Here is a 20,451-nt window from a genome sequence, read left to right as displayed (position 1 = left end):
AACTGAGTATGCCCTGTGTGACTGTATCTTCTATGTGAACTTGTAATTGCTTCAGCCACTGGACAAGCCATATTTTCACAAAAAGCATTTTTTCATCAGCCAAACAGCATGAGATTGTAAAAGAAGAGTAGGTACATTTTAGGGGAACTCTAGATTAAAGATTGGCTAAGAGTCACAAAATAGTGTCAGCTAAAGAAAATGGGTTGAGGGTGGAGGACCCGCTATTCTACCTGTGGTTCACGCACTGACACAGCATCACTTTCTTTTTGAATGTTCTACTTGATTGAAAGAGTTCAAAAGTAAAGTAGCAGATCAGAATCAGGGTTATTTTACAGTAAATGATTTAGCTGGTCAAGGATACAGACAAAATGATTAATACATATGAATACTGTGATGATTATCCCTATTATACATCTCTCAATAAAAAGTTGTCTCTTTGCATAAAGACAGTCCTCCTACAGCTTGGTTTTCGTTTTAACGAAATAAGTTTTAACCATACTAAAAATTTTTCAATGTTAGTACTCTCTTTTAAGATTATTTATCATAATGAAATATAGATATTTAAGAGAGAGTGTTTATCCTGTCCTTCCAGCAATATGAAATAATCCACATGAAAATGGACCAGCAAATAGCGTTTGAAAGGCAGGTAACGTCATGGCTACAGAAGTTGAAGGTCAACAGTCAGTTTCCAGATTCCTGTCTCATGTGAGGTACATCATTCCGGCCACAATAAAGCAATGTGCTCACATGCATACTTATATCACATGTCTAACAAATTAAGCATGTCTGGAAGCTCTTTGATGAATCAGTTCCCACAGGCTTTAGCTTCCTATTTGTCACATGCACTTTCTGTTCTATGAAAACTCTGTAGAGCAGGAATTGTGTGGATACGGGCACACAAAAAAAGTCATCATCAGGATAGGTAGAGTGTGACCTGTAGTAACAGCACATATACATGCTCTTACCCTGCAGCAAATACGAGATAACTTTCTCCTTTGTGAAACAAGGATGAACACATTTGTTTGCCCTACAGGGTAAGTGCATATATGGGTAGAGCTACTAGGGAGTTGTAGATGGCATGTCGCACTGCTACTCACTCTTTCTGTTGGTATGGTAAAGAGGGGTCCTGATCTTTACTACAGCCCCTAAGTACTATATAATATACATATATAACAGTACATTTCACAGTGAAATATTATCCTGCAAAGGTAGAAGGAATGAGCACAGAACTGTTACAGGTTTAAACAATTGATAAAAATGGTTTGCCAATGGACTAAAGCAGGAATATTCTTGGAATGTGACTTGCAACCAGACATATAGTTGCAGAGGCAAAACAAAGTTGACGAATATACTGAGCATACTAGAGGACATAACAATGATAACAACATATTGCATAATTTTTCCAAGATCCTTGGAACACTGAAAAATCAGGTTCCTCAGATAAGCAAGTTATTTATTCCTATTAGGTACACTAGTTCTCCAAATGTTGAAGCTAGATGCTCTGCACAGCAAATTCACGGCAGAGCCACGAACAGAAAAGAGGAATTGTAGCCACTGATCCTTTAACCTGTCTGATCAACCTTTCCTCTCACATAAAGTTTAAACAAGCCAGAATTTTTCTCCTGTAAAACATAACAAGTTGCAATTCTGCTTCATTTATTATGGGAAGGGTATTTTTAGAGATGAAATAGGTATATTGGACAGCTATCAAAATGATTTGCTGTTTGTGTTTTTTCCATGGGAAACATTAGCATAAAAGATGAAGGAAATTTAACTTCCCCGGTTTAGAAAAATGGTATCACAGGAATCAAGAGTGAGTGCGCAAAGACACAGAACATAGCTTTAATCACATGATTCCCCTTAGTATGAATTTCAGAGAACTATATAAGGAAACTAAGAACAGACTTATTCAGTGCAAAAAGGCCTAGATTGAGAAGGAACCAAACTGTAAATTATTCCATTTAATAAAAAGGCACTGGTTTGCGAAAAAATAACTGCTAAGCTTAGAAATGGAAAAGAGCACARATAATTTTGAAATGGGGCTGCACACATTTCTGGAAGAGAAAGAACTATAGCAGGATAGTTATAAAGAGTTGTAGGATCATAATAAGGAGACATGGGTTGACTTATTTTTCTAAGTTTATAAGTGGTCAACTTTAACAGCCTCCTCTTGACCCCTTAAGTTGCTCTTTTTTTTYCCCACAGATAAAGCCATTGTTTTCTTTACTCTCACAGAAACACTTCAGAGAAAAAGGTGAAAAGATACCAAATGTCCAATGTTGACTGCAAAATTACATTTGTGATCTGCTGTTAATAAGTAATGAAGTATCTCAGCACAAGCTGACCAAAGAGATTGGTGTTTTGATAGTACTGGTCAGCACATTTGTGAGTGACACAACGAGTCTGTGTTTCAGATGAGGTTCTATTTAGCTTCTGCAGATAACTTGAAAATGGCAAAACCTGTTTTTTTTACAAAGGAGTTTGAGTTAAGGCAATTGCTCAATCAATATGTTCTTAGCTCTAATGGGTTCTAGTAATGATGGTTTTATTGAATAAAGTTACTGCAAATATTCAGAAAAATATGGCAATGAAAACTGACAGTGTGCCTGGTTGGTAAGAGGCAGAAACTTAAAGGCTTTTCAATGAATGGATCAGGAACAGCCACATCCCAATAAAGCAACAGTTTTCCATGGGTAAGCATAGTGGAGAAGGTGCCAAGTGTCAGAGATGATGAGACAGCATCCAGCAGAGAAAGCTTGCACTGCAGTTCTAGTATATGTCGTAACTCCAACGAGACAGTGGGGTTTACTGAGGCTTTACTTACTGGGTCACTGTGAAATGAGTGTTCACTTCTTTCCCATACGCAGTGCTCCATTCTCATATGCAATGAAGTGAAGTCCAGGTGGGAGCTTGCAGCCTGTCTATTAGCTCTGTCTCTCCCTGATACATGGAAAATATCTCGTGGCTCTTAACCACATGAAGATTCTAGTATGCATTTTGCACACTCGGGAAGATTAGTCCCCTGAGCTAGTATAACAGTGCCACTATTTTTTAATTCTTCGCTGGTTGTAAAAAAAAAGAAGTTACAATTGTTAGCGACTAGCACTCCTTCCTGTACCAGAAGCAACAACACGTTCTGAGCAACTTCCTCAGGAATTCTCATTCCTCTTTGGCGATTTGTTATCGGTTCTACCAGTGATCATTTGCGCATGGAATATGATAAACTCATTAGCAAAATCCACAAAGCAGTGCAAAACTCTGCATTTCCTGGCTGCGCAGGCTTACGGTGTTACTGATTTAGAGTAACTGCCCAATAGATGTAGCTGAAATTTGGAATTTCTGTTTGCAAGAAAAATCAATAACAATGTAAAAATTATGGAGTCAGACCTAAAGTCAGCCTATTCCAGCACCCAGTCCATAGCAGATGCTAGTAGCACACATCAAGGCAGAACACAAGCAYGGGGCACATGGAGGCTGCATCTAGACTGGTGGGTTTAAGGCTACTGCTGAATGGATCTTTTAGTCATTTGTCTACATCAATTTGAACCTCTTCATACTTTTGGCCACTACAGTTTCCAGTACTGAAAGTTACTTATGTTGTGGAAGAAAAAGTACTACATTTTGTTTTAAAATTGAAGCTTGATAATTTCTGTGACTGCCCCCAGGTTTTTAAACTCTGAGAAACAGTGAATAATCATTCCTTACTGAACTTTGCCATGGATGTAAGAACTTTATCACATCCAAGTTGTCCCTCCTCAGTGCTGAAGAGAAAAGATTTAATTTGTCCTCAAATGGAAACTATTCTATACTAATGGCAATCTTTTTTTTTCCTTCCAGTGTTTTCTAGTTCTAGTGTATCTTTACTGATCTGGGAAGACAAGGCTACATGCAAGATAAAGACATGAAAATATCACATATTTATATAAAGACTTTACCGTGTTTTTCTTCTATTCTCATTTCTTAACACTGTCATTCCTAACACATTATTTCTGTTTTGACTATCTTTGAAAATTGAACTGAGACTTACCAGTAACGGTGCCAGAATTTCTTCCTTTTCTTACAACAGCTGATTTAAAGGCCAGTTGGGACTGCTTTTTTTAGCATGTATAACACTTCACATTACTAATGCTGAATTTCATCTCCCATTTTATTGACCAGTCACTTTAAGATAGAATTCATTTGACTACACGATGTGTACAATGTACAGCCTATATCTGAGTAGGCCATTTAGATTTTCTTTATATACTGTGGAGATAACTAAGCATTTCAGGAAAAGATTTATCTCATTCTACAGCAGACATTCAAAATAAGTCAAATGAATCATGATTTTTTTCTCTTTGTTGAGCACAGAGAGAGCCCAGATGTGAATATTTGCATAGTAAGTAATTAAAGTCAAGGAAGAGGAATCATTACACACAAGATGCTAGTCATCTAAGAGTTAGGTGTCTGCTCTAAGCAAGTCATTCTCTCTCCCTCCAAAGTTAACGGAAAAAGATAGGCACGCCCCTATTGCAAGTCGTCCCACCTTTCCTGACACTTATATTTTGATGGGATGACTTTCCTAAAGAAGCTTATCTCATCTCACCGACTACAGATGGAGCTGGGAGGACTGAGACTGTATATAACTTCTAGATGGCTAAATATAGATGAGATTATTCCATTGTTAGCACCGCGAGCTCTTTCTGAACTGCTAGAAGTTAGTCATGGATTTAAGAAGGTGCTAAAAAGTCTGGATCCCTCTGAACAGTACTAACTACTGCAGCTGTCATTCCTGAGCTATGTGACATGGTCACAACTGCATGCTGTCTTCCATCTGTAAAGACTTGGGGAGCATCTGCTCACACACTGATGGTCCTAAGCAAGTCTGTATCACCTGCAAGCCTTGTGGTCTCATTATCCTTCACTCCTTCTAGATCACTTCTGGATGGGCTGAACTGTACAAGCCCCAGAACAGTGGTACATATCCTTTAATTAATAAACCTGACCATTTAGTCCACATTCAGTGTTCTATCTTTTAACCAGTAATTAATCCTTCCCCACCATATAAGACAATGTGTTACTATTTTCTTCTAATTTTGTCCTGAAATGAAAGCTTAAGTCAAATACTGGAATTATTCATGGAACAGAAAATATTGGGGAAAAATACTCCTGATTAAAAGAAACATTTCAATACTCATAAATCAAAACACCAGTCTTCTCTTTGTCAAACCAAACATAAATGCTTTGTTCTGGTTTGGGTGGACATACTTTTGTATCTTGCACAATGCTCTGTTTTGTGATAATTATAGTTCAAGAATATTATGTTTCTAGTCTTCAATTTCCTTACAAGAGATGTAAATAAAGTATGGGAGAGAGATTTACCAAGGAACCCCAGACAGTCAGCATTGTGGGCACATGATGCAGAACTGACCTAGACTGAAGGATCTGAATAAGATTTGAGAAGCAAAATATGTCAACTTCTCAACTAAAATTAAATATTTTTTCTAGCTTTTTCAACAGAGTATGCACACACGCACGCAAAATCAGGAAAACTGAAACTTCCTTGAAATTTTCGATTTTTTTAGAAACTGATTTTCTTTTAAGAAACTCGGGCAAAAAAATTCCCAGTGAGGTCTATTGCTGAATGAAAATTCCACTACTGAAAGCAACTCCATTACTCTTCAAATACTCATCCAGAACTATGTCAGTTATGTAAATACTTACTTGCAATGCCTGTAACAGCCACTAAATGGTACATATTTCTTGATGATATGAGCCATGAGGTTATTTGTAATATACTGAGAGAAATATTATGACATAGGCATTCATCTATTATTGAAAATTACATAAACAAAATTTAGTTTGCACTTTAAAAAAATAATTATGCAAAGGTCTGAAGACATATTCCACTGCTTCTAGTGACAGAGAAAAATTCCTATTTCTTATTTAAAAAAAGGTCTGCTACTGATGCAATGTACTATACAGTACTAAGCTAGAAGAGTAATGCTGCTTTAAAATGAAGTTCTGTGAGAAAGTCATGAACCTTCCTCCAAAGAGAGCTACATTTTATAAACAGTCCTCCATTGTGGACCAGATCTGTAAAAACATTTAGATACTGCAAAATGTAAATAGGCATCATAAGGAATTTTCATGTTCACTTTGAGACAGCTCCGCCTGAATAGAATCACAAATGCTAAATTGGCTCTGTCATAAACCATCTGTTAAGAATTGAAAGGTGATGAGAAAAATAACCTCCTTGCTCATATTATTAAAGAATGTTTACCATTTAATGGCTAGTAAAGCAATGCAATCAATAGCAATTAGGAATATTGCTGCTTTTGAAAATTCTGCTACACRCCAAGTATATTGTTACTCACTCAAATACCTTTACTACACTGGACCTCTATTCCCTAAGTAGCTCAGAAAAAAGAGAATAATGACAAATGCTATAAAATTATTGTTTCATTACTGTCGGAGTACAAAAAGGGAGTTAAGCGAGTAGCCTGCAGTGTTACTGTAACGTAAAGAAAGGAAGAAACAAAAACAAAAGAAAAAAAATATCTGTAAATGCTTTTAGGAAGCTCAACGGGTGAGCAACTGAATGTATACCTCAAATTTGCTTCTAAGCTGCTATTTATTTTCAAGACAATGTAGAGCGGCAAGAAAGAAAAGCAACATTTCACTTACTCAAATCAAACCCATGCTGCTTTTAAGTGCAGCTGTTCTCTTCATGACAGTTATTACTGTAAGTTGGAAATACACTTGTCAAGGAACACCTTGACAGTTCTTTTCACTTGAGATAAGTCTATAAATCTTTACAAAAGTGGAATTGACAACATGAAGAAAGTTTTTATATTCTGACCAGCTCTGAGATGCACAGTAGCACAGAAATACATTCAAGATGTATAAAAACACAATTAACTGCAAACTTGTTTGGGCAAGCCTCTACTTGCTTTTAAAAAAGGCTACTTTAATGACTACCTCTTTAAGTTAGAGTCCAGCATAACTATTACACCAGTTATTAAATTCAGACAAGATTTATCATGCTTTACTTATAATCATCTAAAAATTAGGTGCCTAATCCAAGTTATGCTAGCCTTTCTTTATCACTGTCATTGATGCAGAGAATGGGGCACACCTGGCAAATAATTCATCCCGCCCTAAACCAGGTATCTAAGGTACGTGACATAAGCAGCTCTCTAGACAGGTCTTGCTTTCAACTGACAATACAGGGAGCATAGGCAACTACGTTAGACATAATGCCTAATGTTTAAATGGAGTTATTTATATCAAATAGGGTAGAATGATTATTGCCACTTTAACAGCTTATAATGCTATTATATATACATGCGTGTGTGTGTGTGTGCGTGCATACACATATATTTGCAGAGAAAGAGAGAGAGAGAAGGAGAGTATTATATGCATAATGCTACCATCCCTGTTCAAAATGAAAACGAAGCAAAGCTGTCTAGGAGATCAGAAATTCTTCTACAGGAGATCAGAAAATCTCTGCTGGATAACTGGAACCAAAAATGTTATGTACTGAAATGATGAAGAGGAAAATATTAAATATCTATGAAGTTAGATTATTTTTGGTTGTGGTATGGATAAACACTAGAACTGACAACCTCTGTAAAAAACAACATATTCTGCACTCTGGATGGATTCATTCTATGTTCAATATTTTCTTTACAGAAGTCACTCAAGCCAGTTTGTAGGAGGTATAAAGGAATGGTCAAATTTTGTTTATGCTTAAATGAGTTCCTGGTGGACTGCAGGCTGACCGTGAGCCAGCAATGTGCCCTTGTGGCCAAGAAGGCCAATGTATCTGGGGGTGCATTAGAAAGAGTGTTGCAGGTCGAGGGAGGTGATCCTCCCCCTCTGCTCAGCCCTGGTGAGGCCACATATGGACTGCTGTGTCCAGTTCTGGGATCCCCAGTACAAGAGGGATGTGGCACTACTGGAGCAAGTCCAGCGAAGGGCTACAAAGATGATTAAGGGACTGGAATATCTCTCTTATGAGGAAAGGCTGAGAGAGCTGGGCCTGTTCAGCCTGGACAAGAGAAGACTGAGGGGGATCTTATCAATGTGTACAAATATCTGAAGGGAGGGTGTAAAGAGGATGGGGACAGACTCTTTTCGGTGGTGCCCAGCGACAGGACACGAGGCAACGGGCACAAACTGAAACACAGGAAGTTCCCTCTGAACATGAGAAAAAGCTTCTTTACTGTGAGGCTGACAGAGCACTGGAACAGGTTGCACAGAGAGGTTGTGGAGTCTCCTTCCTTGGAGATATTCAAAAGCCTTCTGGACAAAATCCTTGGAAATATGCTCTAGGTGACCCTGCTTGAGCAGGGGGGTTGGACTAGATGATCTCCAGAGGTCCCTTCCAACCTCAGCCCTTCTGTGATTCTGTGATTCAGTGATAAACAAATAGTTTTGCAGTAGCCAAGAACATATTAGTTGGATATTGCAGAAGAGAAACAAGAGCAGTGAATCTTTGTAGATCGCAGGATAGCAATGAGTTAAACAATTCTGCAATGTATCTGGCAAAAAAAGATACTCAGAAAAAGATGGAAAAGTATTACTCATTGTATGCCACCCTGGGGAAAAAAGCATCTGAAATACAGCAAACCATTCTGGGACTCTCTTCAATAAAGCTTCATTTAAATTCAGAGATGCAAAGAAAATTACCAGGGCATCAGCAAGTCTCTCATAAGAGGAAACTGAGGCAGTCTGGCTTGTATAGTTCTCATGAAGACTGAGTAGGTTTGCTCTCAAAATACATCAGGGAGTGAATACATAGTCCAGTTGCTCCCTTCCAGTACAGGAAGGCCCTAAGCTTACTGACAGAAGTTTCACAGGCAGAGATCCCTCTATACTTGGCCGGTTTCTAATACTCTTTCTATATGCAACTACCATGAGCCATTGGGTAGGTGGACCTTTGGTCTAACCCAGCGTGGCCATACTTACGTYGTTAACACCAGGAAGTGGACAAGTAAGTCGGGGAGATACTGGCACAACAACAAAAGAAACTTGAATTTAGTCATAACTAAATTCAGGCTAGAATTAAGACATTTTCTACCCATCAGGAAATGAGGTTCCTAAACACTTTTTCAAGAGCAGTGGCAAAAAATCTTCCATTTTTTAAAACGGCACGTGATAAGCTTTGGTGACTGCACAACATCACTCCTCCAATAGGAGGAGACAAGAACAGATGCTGGCTGATCCACTTTGTTCCTATCTTATGTTTATGTTCCTACGTTAGTAACTCCCTCCATAGGCCAGTCTCAAACTCACACACACACACAAAAAAGCCAAGATTGACTGAACAAATCTAAGTACTAACTTCCCTATATTTATCAGAGTAAGCATCAAGATAGATTTAAAAGACCAGAGAGTTCAGTACATCGTGGCTGTCTTCTCACTTTCTCACAGCTTAGCTGCTTTGCAGTTTAATAAACAGGGATACAAAGACACTCACAGATTGATAGATCTCGATAAGATGACAGACACAGTCAGAAGGATGCAACCACAGGGACCAATTTCAAACTGGAAAAAAAAAAGAAGATAGTATTTACTTTGCTTGTTGTGTACATTTTTTATCCCATTCCTAAAGAAAGGCAAATCCAACTGAAAGCAGAATCATTCTCATTTATGCTAAAAGTGAAATTGTTGCTCTGTGTTTTAAAATGCAAGGCATGCCCATACGGTGTCTGAAACAATGTTCAGAAGACATCATACAAGACTGATAAATACAGAAAGACTGGCAGCTGAACAATAACAAATTTAATATCTTCCCTATACACAGTACCTGGTGAATATTCTTCTGAAGAAATGCAATCAGATCTTCATATCTTGTGGCACTATGTAGTATTAGCTGGGAAGAAATGTAAGAAAAAAATGCAACTGAAATGATAACAATTTGTTTCTATAATCTGAAAGCTGAATTAAAGTAGCCACAATTTTGTATCTGATTGGTAAGATCTTCAACTAACATGAAATGGTATAAAAAGCTAGTGAAATCTATCTTTTTTTGGTTCTTGTTACTTGGTAAAATATCCTTTCTCAGCACTTCATACATTCTGAATTTTTAAATGCTGCTTCTTGCCTTTTGCAAGTTTATTGTATGGCCACCTTGATTCCATTTTAAGCATTGCTTACATGATGAAAAATAATTATTAGAAAAAACATAGGAACAATGCAGCTTTAGAAGACAGAGAAGGGGCAAGTAGCTCAGGAGTTTGTACCCCTTCTGGTGAGCAGTCTACCGCAGGTATGTATCAGAGCACTTCTCATCACATTCAGAAAATACTCCCATGAATAATGTTATTTAACATAAAATTTGGAAAGGTTCACAGGACCAGGTCCTTATTTCAACACTCTTTGTCTATTTTACCATCTTTTGATTTTGAAAGGAATGATGGTCTTGCAGATATGGCACAGGGAAAGGTCAAGTGATCGGGATTATATTCCTGGCTCTATCAGGAGTTTCCTTTACATCATGGATTTCCCTTTACTTTCACTGTGGCTATACCCACATGACCTTTGATGAGCAGTACCTAATGGCAGCATTATGGTGCTAACTAAACTCTGAAACGGCAAGCAGCTCAGAATTATGTTAGCATATTAATTAAAATAACGTATCTTGCCTCTTGGAAGAGCATATGATAGCCAAAGTTTTGTGCTGCATTCACCACATTTATACAGGTTTTTGCTTCCAGTTGTTCCAAAACTGTCTGGTTCTGAAAAGCACTGTCTTGACACACCCAGTCCTGCATTTAGGAGACCAGTAATATTTCCTTAAACCACTAAAACCTGGCTTATGGCATAAATGTTTACAAAGTCATTGGAAAGTTTCAGATGGAAATAAAGGCATAACTGGAAAGTATTTTGCCATTTGCAGTTACTGGGGGAAAAAAAGACAAAGAATACTTTATAAAACACAAGGAGAAAAGACTGCCTTTTGATGCTCATGGCTGTGCTGAGGAACTTGAAAGGATCTCCTTCCATTTTTACGGCATACCAACAGAAGTGGGCACTGTTTATAAGCTTGAAAGTTAAAGGAAACAAGGAGGACTTCAGAGATCCCAACTGTCCACAGATACTGGAACAGTTCACAACCAGAGAGAGAACAGGATTTTATTATTTCCTACTGGTTTTTGGATCATGACTAAATAATTTGACTTCAATGGTTTTAAAACACTATGACAGTAACATGAGATATATGGAAATCAGAATGATTGTACTAAAATAAGAAAAATTACAAGAAGGATATATGGAAAATATCAATCTGAGTTACAGAGAACCTTACAGTTTCTAAGATTCCATCTGCTTTGTATTTTCCTATGGGAGTGAACTGCTGTTTTCCTGATGGCCTAAAAAGGATATTCAAACAAAACCAAAGTTCATGTTAAAAGGACCAAAAGCACACTAAAGAGAAATCAACATGCTATATGAACTGGATGATGAACCAAGGATTTGGTTCATTATTTTTAACTATTTCTTAAAAAAAAAACTCCATAAAAAGTTCATGCTACAAATTAAAAAAAAAACCCTATTATCAATGAAATATCTACTTTATCTATGCTCTAATTCTCAGTCTATTTAATATGAATTATAAGTTTCTATATACAGAAAGAGGATAGATATAGGTTTAAGATGTTAATTACACTTTTTATTGGGAAAGAGTATGACATTAAATGACATTAAAATGACAATGGCATTAAAACAGAAGCAGAGGAACAGATGTACAATATCATTGCAGAAGAAACATTTCACAGATGGAAAACATTCAAGATCTTAACTGAAATGTCTTGGAGTTTGCTGCTTTTATTTCGGTTTTGAAGAACCTGTGCCCAAAAGCTTCTCTTATTTTTCAGCTATCTTAGTTGATCTAATAAAAGAAATGACCTCTTCTCGCAAAACCTATCTCACTTAAATATATAGTGTTGGATTCAGTACAGTGAAACTTAAGTGTCTAAAAGTCAGATGTCTTGTATACAGGCAACCTAGCTGCAACCTTATCATAAGAAACTAGTAGGCAGCTACAGCAAAATGAAAGGAATCCGAGCCATAACAGAATATCCTGCAATACAGAACTGCTAGAGTAAAATGCCACTTTCAGATTGATATCTCTTAGCAGAGATTTTGGAGGAACTGTAGCCTCAATAAAACCACAGGATATTTCACAGCAATTTCGGAGTTTGACTGTTCCGTCCTAGGACAGTAGAAATGTCATTTTGCAATACTTCTTCCTAAACCATTTTAGACTGCATAAAGACATCTTAAGAACCATTCATTTTGTGAGCTATGTACATATATAACAGACACAATCATGGGAGCATTGTACAATAACCAGAAATTCTTCTCTTACTTACAGTGCCACAATCGCTTTTTCATTGCCTCCTGCACGCCATAATATGTCTGCAATAGCCATGGTGAGGCACTTGGTCCTGTGAACTTCTGAAGGCTGAAGACTACTGTAGTTCAGGAAATGCAAGAAACAGACAAGTACCAAAATGTGTACTGGGAAGCTTAACCATTAGAGAACAAACTGCTTCTATTTCAGTATATGCAGATTCATAGCAGGTTTGTAGCTATAAGAACAAAACTGCTTTCTTGGAGACAACTGAGGTGTTGCAATGCCCAATAATGAGGCTCCAGAAAGTTGCTTTAGAAAACTGTCATTAGGTATCTGAATTTCTTCTATAGTCAAGAGAGAGATTTGGGCAGTTCTGAAGGCCAATTCAAAACAAACCTGTAAGTTGAACAAGGAGCCACTATGGTTACTAACAACATACACTAGATAAAAAGGTATATTTGATCTCCAGATTTTTTCTGAGGCTTAAGCATCTGAATCAGAGATGCCATTAGAGTACTCACTGTGGAAGCAGTGTGAAGAGTTCTCAGCATTGGACTGAATGGGCAATAGGAGGATGTGGTTGTGTTCAGCACTGGCTCCGTAGCCTAAAAATCTCTAAACGGGAAGAAGTGGCCAATGGAATACGGGCTTTTTGGATCCCTTCCCTGGGTGAGCCGCCTGAAATCTCATTTTAGGCACCTAAGCAGGCACCTTGAATCTTATTGAAGGTAATTACATCCAGTGAATAGAGCTATTTCTACAAAAAATTTCCTCTTTAGATTGTTGGGCACAGTGGGTAGGTGTCTACTGCAGTCAGAGACAAAACTGCAGCTCAGCTAGCTCAGGTGTTAATAGCAGTGCGGTTGCATTTGGGGGATCCTGACGCTCGTATGTGACTCACAGTGATGGCTAGACTGTGATAAGTACTTAAGCTAGGCACATGAAAGCTGGCTAGATTACGTCTATATATTCTGCCTAAATACCATTGTAATATAGGTGAATCTAAGAGATTACATACACAGCTGATACTTCTAGAAAATTAATGCTAAAGATGGTGCCTGATTTACAAGGAAAGATTGAAATAAAATTATATATAGAACTGGGTGAATTAAGAACCTGACTGGAAAAAGTGGAATCATGGCAGCAGTGCAAGGCATGAAGCAGAAGCATTATTTAGCATCAAAAAAACATGATTATAACAAGAACAATCAGCTAAGGCAAGAGAAAACCAAATGAGGTATGATCAACAATGGGAAATGATCACATATAGATCATATACTGAAAATTAATCTTCTAAAAGAAATAATAGATGGTCTTTAAGAATACATATTTATAACTAGTTGGAAAAAAATACAGGTAAACATACTTTAGGGAGCAGTACTGTATTGGCAAATAATGGACAGAATAAGCAAAGAGATCCTTAAATCTGTAATAAAATTGTTTTAATATTCTGTAATAGGATTGGTTTATATAATTATATTATATTATATATATATATTTATATGTGATTTTTAATTTATAAAGGCCTTTATATTTAATTTCTTTCCTAAGCTTTAAATTCTTAACTGTTGTCATCTTAAAATCTATACCGTAATATTCTTATCCTATTAACAAACTTTGTCTAAAATACCATCTGCAATAAACACTTTTTTTTAATACGGTATGTCCCAAAGTGTTGAGGTAAAACATGGTGGTAACTGACCCGGTATTGGTCTGTGAAACCCAATTGTTTCTGAAACATTTTCACTTAAATCCTTGGTTTGGAATATATACAATGATGTCCTGAAGGCTTACACTACTCCATTGATCGCAAACATTTAAGCAACAGTGTCAACAYACTTCATACAAATTGTATTTTGGAAAGTCTCCTAATACGTCATGTTATTCTAACTTCTAAAAAGTAAATGGAGAAATAAAGGACTGCAAGGTCAAAAGTCAAATGGGGGAGAACAAGCAGATCTGGGAATAAAACCAAGCATTCATGAGTCTTTGTGCCTTGCCTGAAGAATTGGACAACAGACTCTTCCCCCTGGGAACGCAGAACTGGAATCTTTCTCTAGTGGCTTCAAGAATGGCACTCTTTGAAATTCAGATATTATCAGGTTTAGAATGCTACCAGGATGGGAGATGAAGCCAAAACCTGTTTCCAGCATTTGAGTAAAAGATGTAATAATTCAAAAGACTAAACAAGAAACATCAAACATCAAAAAAATTAAACAGCCTTTCAAGTTCAATGTCTGTCTTGAATATAATGTTCACTTAGAGAATGTTTCCCTCTGAAGGATGTGAGATATGGGAACTAATAGGTGAGAGTTTCGATTAGAAAGAATATAATCACAATGGTCTCTTATCTTAGCTGTGTTTTAATACAGACACTCAGGAATTCATGTGAAGCACAGCAACTAATTTATGTGTCTGAGAGAGGCAGCAGAGTAAGAAGGAGACATACTGATTATTTCTTGAAGCTTGAAGAAGTCTGAAGTTAAATGCTTAATATGAAGTGGCTAGTACTTTGAAAATTCAGGTACAGTAGAAAGTAGAAAGTGCTCATTTCAAGCACTGAGACTCCCCTTTCTTTCTGCTCGAGTAAGAGTTTCTGCCCATGGCAGATACATCATAAGAAAAATATGTTTATCCCATGAATACACCAGGCCATTTTGCTATTCATTTTCAGGAGCCTGAAGGCTTTTAGTATTTCTGTGCATAAAGACCTGTTAATCTGAAATTCCCTGGAGACTTTCTGCATACCTCAGCAGCCCTTTTCATATACAAAATATGTAAAAGTAAAATCCTTTAAAACAATGYGAATAACAGGAGTTAAAAAAAAAGGAGAGGCAAATATTGCCAAGTAAACAGCATAGGCTATTGCTGTTTTAACTTGGAATATTTATAGCTTAAACAATCTGGCCTCAATTAACCCACTTATTTGGGTGCCTCATAATTTTACAACATCACCATCACTGCATTATGCTGAAAGAGCAAAAGGCTAGCATCTCTATTTTTATCAAGGAGGACCTGAGACTCAAGGGGACCAAGGAATGGATAATCAAAGCCTGTCCTCCAAGCTGAAATAAATTCCTGGTTCTCACAATCAGAAATAATACTTCGGTGATTTCTGTGGAGATTCTTGGTCATAAAATCTATATGTTTTCCTCCATGGAGGTTTCTGAGCTCTTTTTTGTGGACAAGAGCCAGACTCTGCCTTGAAAAATCTACTGTCATTACAGTCTGAATTACAATAATAATTTACATATTTCTTACTGCTTTGCTAGCTAATATTTGTGCCAACCAACGGGTGCTTTCTGAGTTGATGTATTTTCAGTTGGAAAATATTTGTAAAGTTTGAGAAGTTTCTCCCAATACTGTTAGTATTTTTCTTTCCTCAGTACCTTTCATATAAATGATTTCTGCATTCCCTAATAAAAGTGTGCAGAGACAGACTCTTTGAAAATTCAGTGGCTAAATTGTACAGAAAATGCTTGAAGTATTGGCATTACTTTTAAGACATTTGGGAAGCATTGTCTGCTGATTTAAAAAGTGTCTCTGAATGGCAGGCTATTTAGATGAATTACAGGCAGATGTGATGTTCTGAAAGAACTGAATGGAAGAAGAAAGAACTAAACTATGTAATATTGTAGAATTAATATGATATTACACTCTGAACACGTATTATACCACCGGACCCATCTCTTTACCAGTCCAGACTATTTATCTTTAAATTGCTTCAAGGAACAGACAATTCTCAGCTGATGAATTCACAGCAACTACTTCAACTGAACCCTTATCTTGAGGTCCACAAGCAATCAGTGCCATTAATAACAGCAACAACAGCAGTAATAATGGTAAAACTTTCAATAATTTACTTAGATTGTAAGCACGGTTTACAATGTCTCCATCGGTTTACATGGCATCTCACCTCAGAACTGCTTACCCACTAGCACATCTGGACCTGGCCGCCTGTGCGGACTCACTAGGGCCTGGTAATCCTTGGATTAATCGTCACCTCCCATCCTGTATTTTGCTGGGTGCTGAAGACAGACCACAGTGCTCTACAGGTGCCTTTTTCTTTCCATTGTTTTTAKGAACAGCCCAAGCAACTAATTTGCTTTGGATGCCAGTCAGCTAAAGCTGAGGAAAACTCAGCAGAAACCTTGCCACTATCACAAATATTTTCAAGCAGGAAAGTGGACATTTAAGCCTAAATTTTGTTTATACAAGGTCTTTTTACCTTGTAAGGTTGCTTTATGAAGTCTGAGTGAAATCTCAGCCTGAAAACTTTCCTTCTGACTACAATGAGGTAAAAAACTGCTATTACCCACACGGAACAGGGGAGGTGGCACTGTAAACAAAAATACCAGTAAAATATTGTTCTCCTCATTGAACAACCTGCATCTATAAAATGTAGGAAAGCTCTGGGAGATGGTTCTTTTCCAATGGACTTGATTTATTTTTAAAAACAAAAGGTGAATATAGCTGGCCTGGTAATAAAGTAAGTCCTTTAACACATTATTTTCCAGTGTTTCATTGAATAACCTCTGTTCCTTTAGCAAAGTGACAAGTACATTAATATTATCCAAACAGCAGTCCAAGCAATTTTCTTTGATGCTATCAATATTTAACAACATTTATAAAGTACATAGAAAACACATACAGAGAATTTAAACTCTATTAAGGAGTTTTGCTGTGAAAGAACAAAAATACCAGCAAGAAAAAAATATATAGCCATAACTTTAACACCCTCATTGAGATTCTCTCTTAGTGTCGAAAACTGCATGAATTTCATGGTCTTTCAAACCTTGATTACATTTTCTTTGAAACTATTTCTCCTTGGGATCTCAAGGTTAAATAATTTTCACTGGCCACAAATCAAGCTGTTTGATTTTCAGGGGTTCTTGGTTAATCACAAGTGACTAATTATACAAATGAAAAGCCAACCTTTAAATTTCTACAGTTAAAAGGGAAGCAAATACAAATAAATCATATGCTACTTTCTCAGAAACAACGAAAGGTTCAATTGCTTCAGACTCAAAAAGGTTCCTTGCTGGCGGCAGAAGATAATTTTTTCTTCCCTTCAGTATGGAAAATATTCCTGATGTCAGCTGCTGACTTACCGAGTGTCTTTATTCCTGTTACTGTCTCCAAAGATAAGCTGTTGTAGGACACAAGCTTGAACTGCTGCCAGTACTCCACATGGGCCACCCTGAGGGGAATAACAGGAGACTCCATGAAAAAAAACAACTTCCACTGTTTGATGCTGGTGAGAACTTTTTTGCAATCCATGTGTTTCCATTCAAGCGTAAGCTCTTCTTTCATCTCTCTTTTTCCATCCATGACTTTGCAGTGCTCTCTGCTTTTTCGAGCCACTGAAAATCAGTGTTACTAACTGGTATTGTATTTCCCATCTGTTCTTCCTGAAAATGCCTAGAACACACCATAATGGCATCTATAATGTCAAAAAATAGTTTTGTTTTTTTAATTTATTCTGTAATCATGCAAACAAAGAAATGAAAGATCTCCTGATCCCTGTTGAATTCTAGAGAAAAATCAAATCTGACTGTTTTCCAGAGGGTGGAATTAAGCCTTGCCCATTCATTTCCTTTGAGCATTATGCCTCAAATTCCCAATTACATCACTAAACATAGACTCGTGTTTACGTATAGCCCTCTGCACCAGGCAGCTATCTCACTAGGAGAGAAAGAAAATGGAGGAAGATTGAAGCTTTCACCTTACTGATGCTGGAAACATCATAATACCAACAAATACCATATTAACTTTAAACCTTATGAAAAATAGATTAGTGGCCATTTTGAAAGGCTGTGGGATAGGGTAGTGATCTGTTTTCTTCTCCTTGCTTGTTCCCTGCTATCCAGCCCATGTGATTCCACTGCATGACCAAAACCTGTTCCTATGGGTAAACTCCATGGCTGAGACATGCACAGGTTGACTTAAGAAGGAAATGGTTATGTCCTCTCCTTGTCTAAGAAACCCCAACCAGTGCAATTCTCTTTTCCTTGTTATTCACTCAGATCCTTCGTATCATATCTTTTACTCCAGCAGTTTGCTGAAGAGACAGAGAAGAGCCATCATTTTGCTGGAACACCTTCACATGGATATAGCAGGCTCTGCAGGATACAAGACTAATAGCATAGATATCACGACAGCATTCACACTTATCACACTGGTAGCACTGGGTGTCACTGCAATGTAACTGAGGAGTCAGCACACCAGATGTAGTGTTTCCCACAGATGCTGTCCCATGTGTCTGTCAGCACATAGCTACCATTCTCAGACATGGGTTCATCCTTAACATTAAGAAGTCTGTTACTTAAACACAGTTCCACCCCAAACCAACGTCGCATACATGCCGATGTAGCAGTGCTTGTTTTGTCTAGGAAGATAAGGTAAGAAAAATAATGAAGATAAAAAAAGTATGGACCACCGTGCAGTTTCCTGGAGAATTTGTGCTCTGATTCTAGCCATGCCAAAGTCTGTGCTACTGCTACTATCCATAATATGAGATTAATCCAGGATCGCACTGCTTTCATATGCTACAGTCACCCCCTCGATTTCCTGTGTATATCATAACCGTCATGATGAATCAGTTTAGCATTTGTCAAACTCCTTTCAAAACTTTAAAAGAGGATGAAAAGTGCAACCAGCATTGCTGCTTTCCTCAAGTGATCAGTTTAATTCTCAGGTCGTTCTAAGTATAGCACCAAGCTCAATGGACTGAAATGGACTGGAATGTAGTATGCATAGTATGCAACCTAGAAAACAAAGGTCTTGTAATCAGAAAATAGCTTACATATTGATACCCTCTATTTTCTCATTTATATTACATGCATATTACTTCTCTGTAATCACTTATATAACAAATGACTGCATCTTCCGAAATATATGCTTATTTTAGTCCACCTGGTAAAGCTTCCCATTCAAAAAAATAATTGGAACCACTGTAAATAGCTTCCTATAGGACCACAATAACTTAATGTAGCGAGGGAAGAACAAAACTGTTCAGCTGAAATGAAGTTAGGAAGTGAGGAAAAATATATTAACTATTTGAAATAAACACATCTCACTGGAACACTCACTCCTTTTGTGGAATTCACTATAGGGAATTCAGTGGTTAGTGAGTCTCTAGAACTGAACAGATACCCTTTCCCTGGCTGAGGGGTCTGGAAGTACCAAAGCAACACTTACTGTGGACCAGCGAACAGTAACATCAATGCCATGCTTCTTTCAGGAGCTTAAATTACCATTTAATATTTTTTCTCTAGGTTCTATCTAAATATAACCACACTCAGCTTTCTTCTAAGACCATCAGCCTAATGAAACATTTAACTAAACACGTTAAATATTTAATGACATGTTTACTAGCCCCTGCCCTTGTCCCAAAGCTATTCTTCCTATCACTTCTGTATATCACATCATGGTGCATTTSTCTCAGGCCAGATACAGATTTTCTGTGTTCGTTCAGGAGCTTGATGAATGTTTTGTAATGAGGAATCTACCCTTTCTCCAGTCTCCTCTTTATTAAAGTCCTCAGATCCTACTCTTAACACAAGAGATCTTGTGCACGGGTATCACAGCAGCATGTCACAAGATAGGGAGCAGCAAAAGTGTTACGCTACAGCTGAGAGGATTCATTTTTCCTGTGACCTGTTTGCATGTGGAGGACACATCATGCTCTCTGTGCACAGACCTTGGTCTGAGTCTACGCTTCAGACTCAGCCTGCTGAGAAACGAGGCTGACCAGCTGCATCTGGATATCAGATATCAGATGAGTGAGTCTCACACTGAACACCCAAGACCGTAGAGATTTTCATTAGCAGCCAAAGTTGCTTACGGGTTGCTTTCAACCCAGAATTGCTTGCTGTTCAGGCTGACCCAAGTTATTGCATGGGGGTTTTACCAGCTCTGGTCTCCAGAGGAAACTGCTGGGGATTTTAGAAATGTGGTTGTGCCTGGCTTGGAAACTATGAAACCTTGTTTTAGGGAGGATCTGGAATCTTGTGACCGCAGCCCAGAATTAAGGAAACAAGGCTGCAAAGAGGTGGTCCCACCTGTATAGCGGTCCCAGTGATACTGCTGGGGCATTTCTTCCCTTT

At 37.6% G+C, this 20,451-nt stretch overlaps 1 protein-coding gene across 1 annotated transcript in view; it reads right to left on the bottom strand.

Annotated features, from left to right (window-relative positions):
* Positions 1–20,451, bottom strand: part of MINDY4 (MINDY lysine 48 deubiquitinase 4) — a 90,378-nt gene that overhangs the window by 39,457 nt on the left and 30,470 nt on the right. The window contains exons 9-13 of the mRNA XM_026072554.1: positions 17,455–17,543; positions 12,360–12,461; positions 11,294–11,357; positions 9,794–9,859; positions 9,464–9,531 (exon numbers count right to left, since the gene is read on the bottom strand). Coding sequence (XP_025928339.1) covers positions 9,464–9,531; positions 9,794–9,859; positions 11,294–11,357; positions 12,360–12,461; positions 17,455–17,543 — 389 coding nt within the window. The remainder of the gene's footprint in view (positions 1–9,463; positions 9,532–9,793; positions 9,860–11,293; positions 11,358–12,359; positions 12,462–17,454; positions 17,544–20,451) is intronic.

Source organism: Apteryx rowi, unplaced genomic scaffold (genome assembly GCF_003343035.1).
Source record: "Apteryx rowi isolate R43461 unplaced genomic scaffold, aptRow1 scaffold_109, whole genome shotgun sequence".
Classification (NCBI taxonomy): domain Eukaryota; kingdom Metazoa; phylum Chordata; class Aves; order Apterygiformes; family Apterygidae; genus Apteryx; species Apteryx rowi.
Note: the sequence above shows the minus strand (reverse complement) of the source record. Positions and strands in the feature narration are given on the sequence as shown.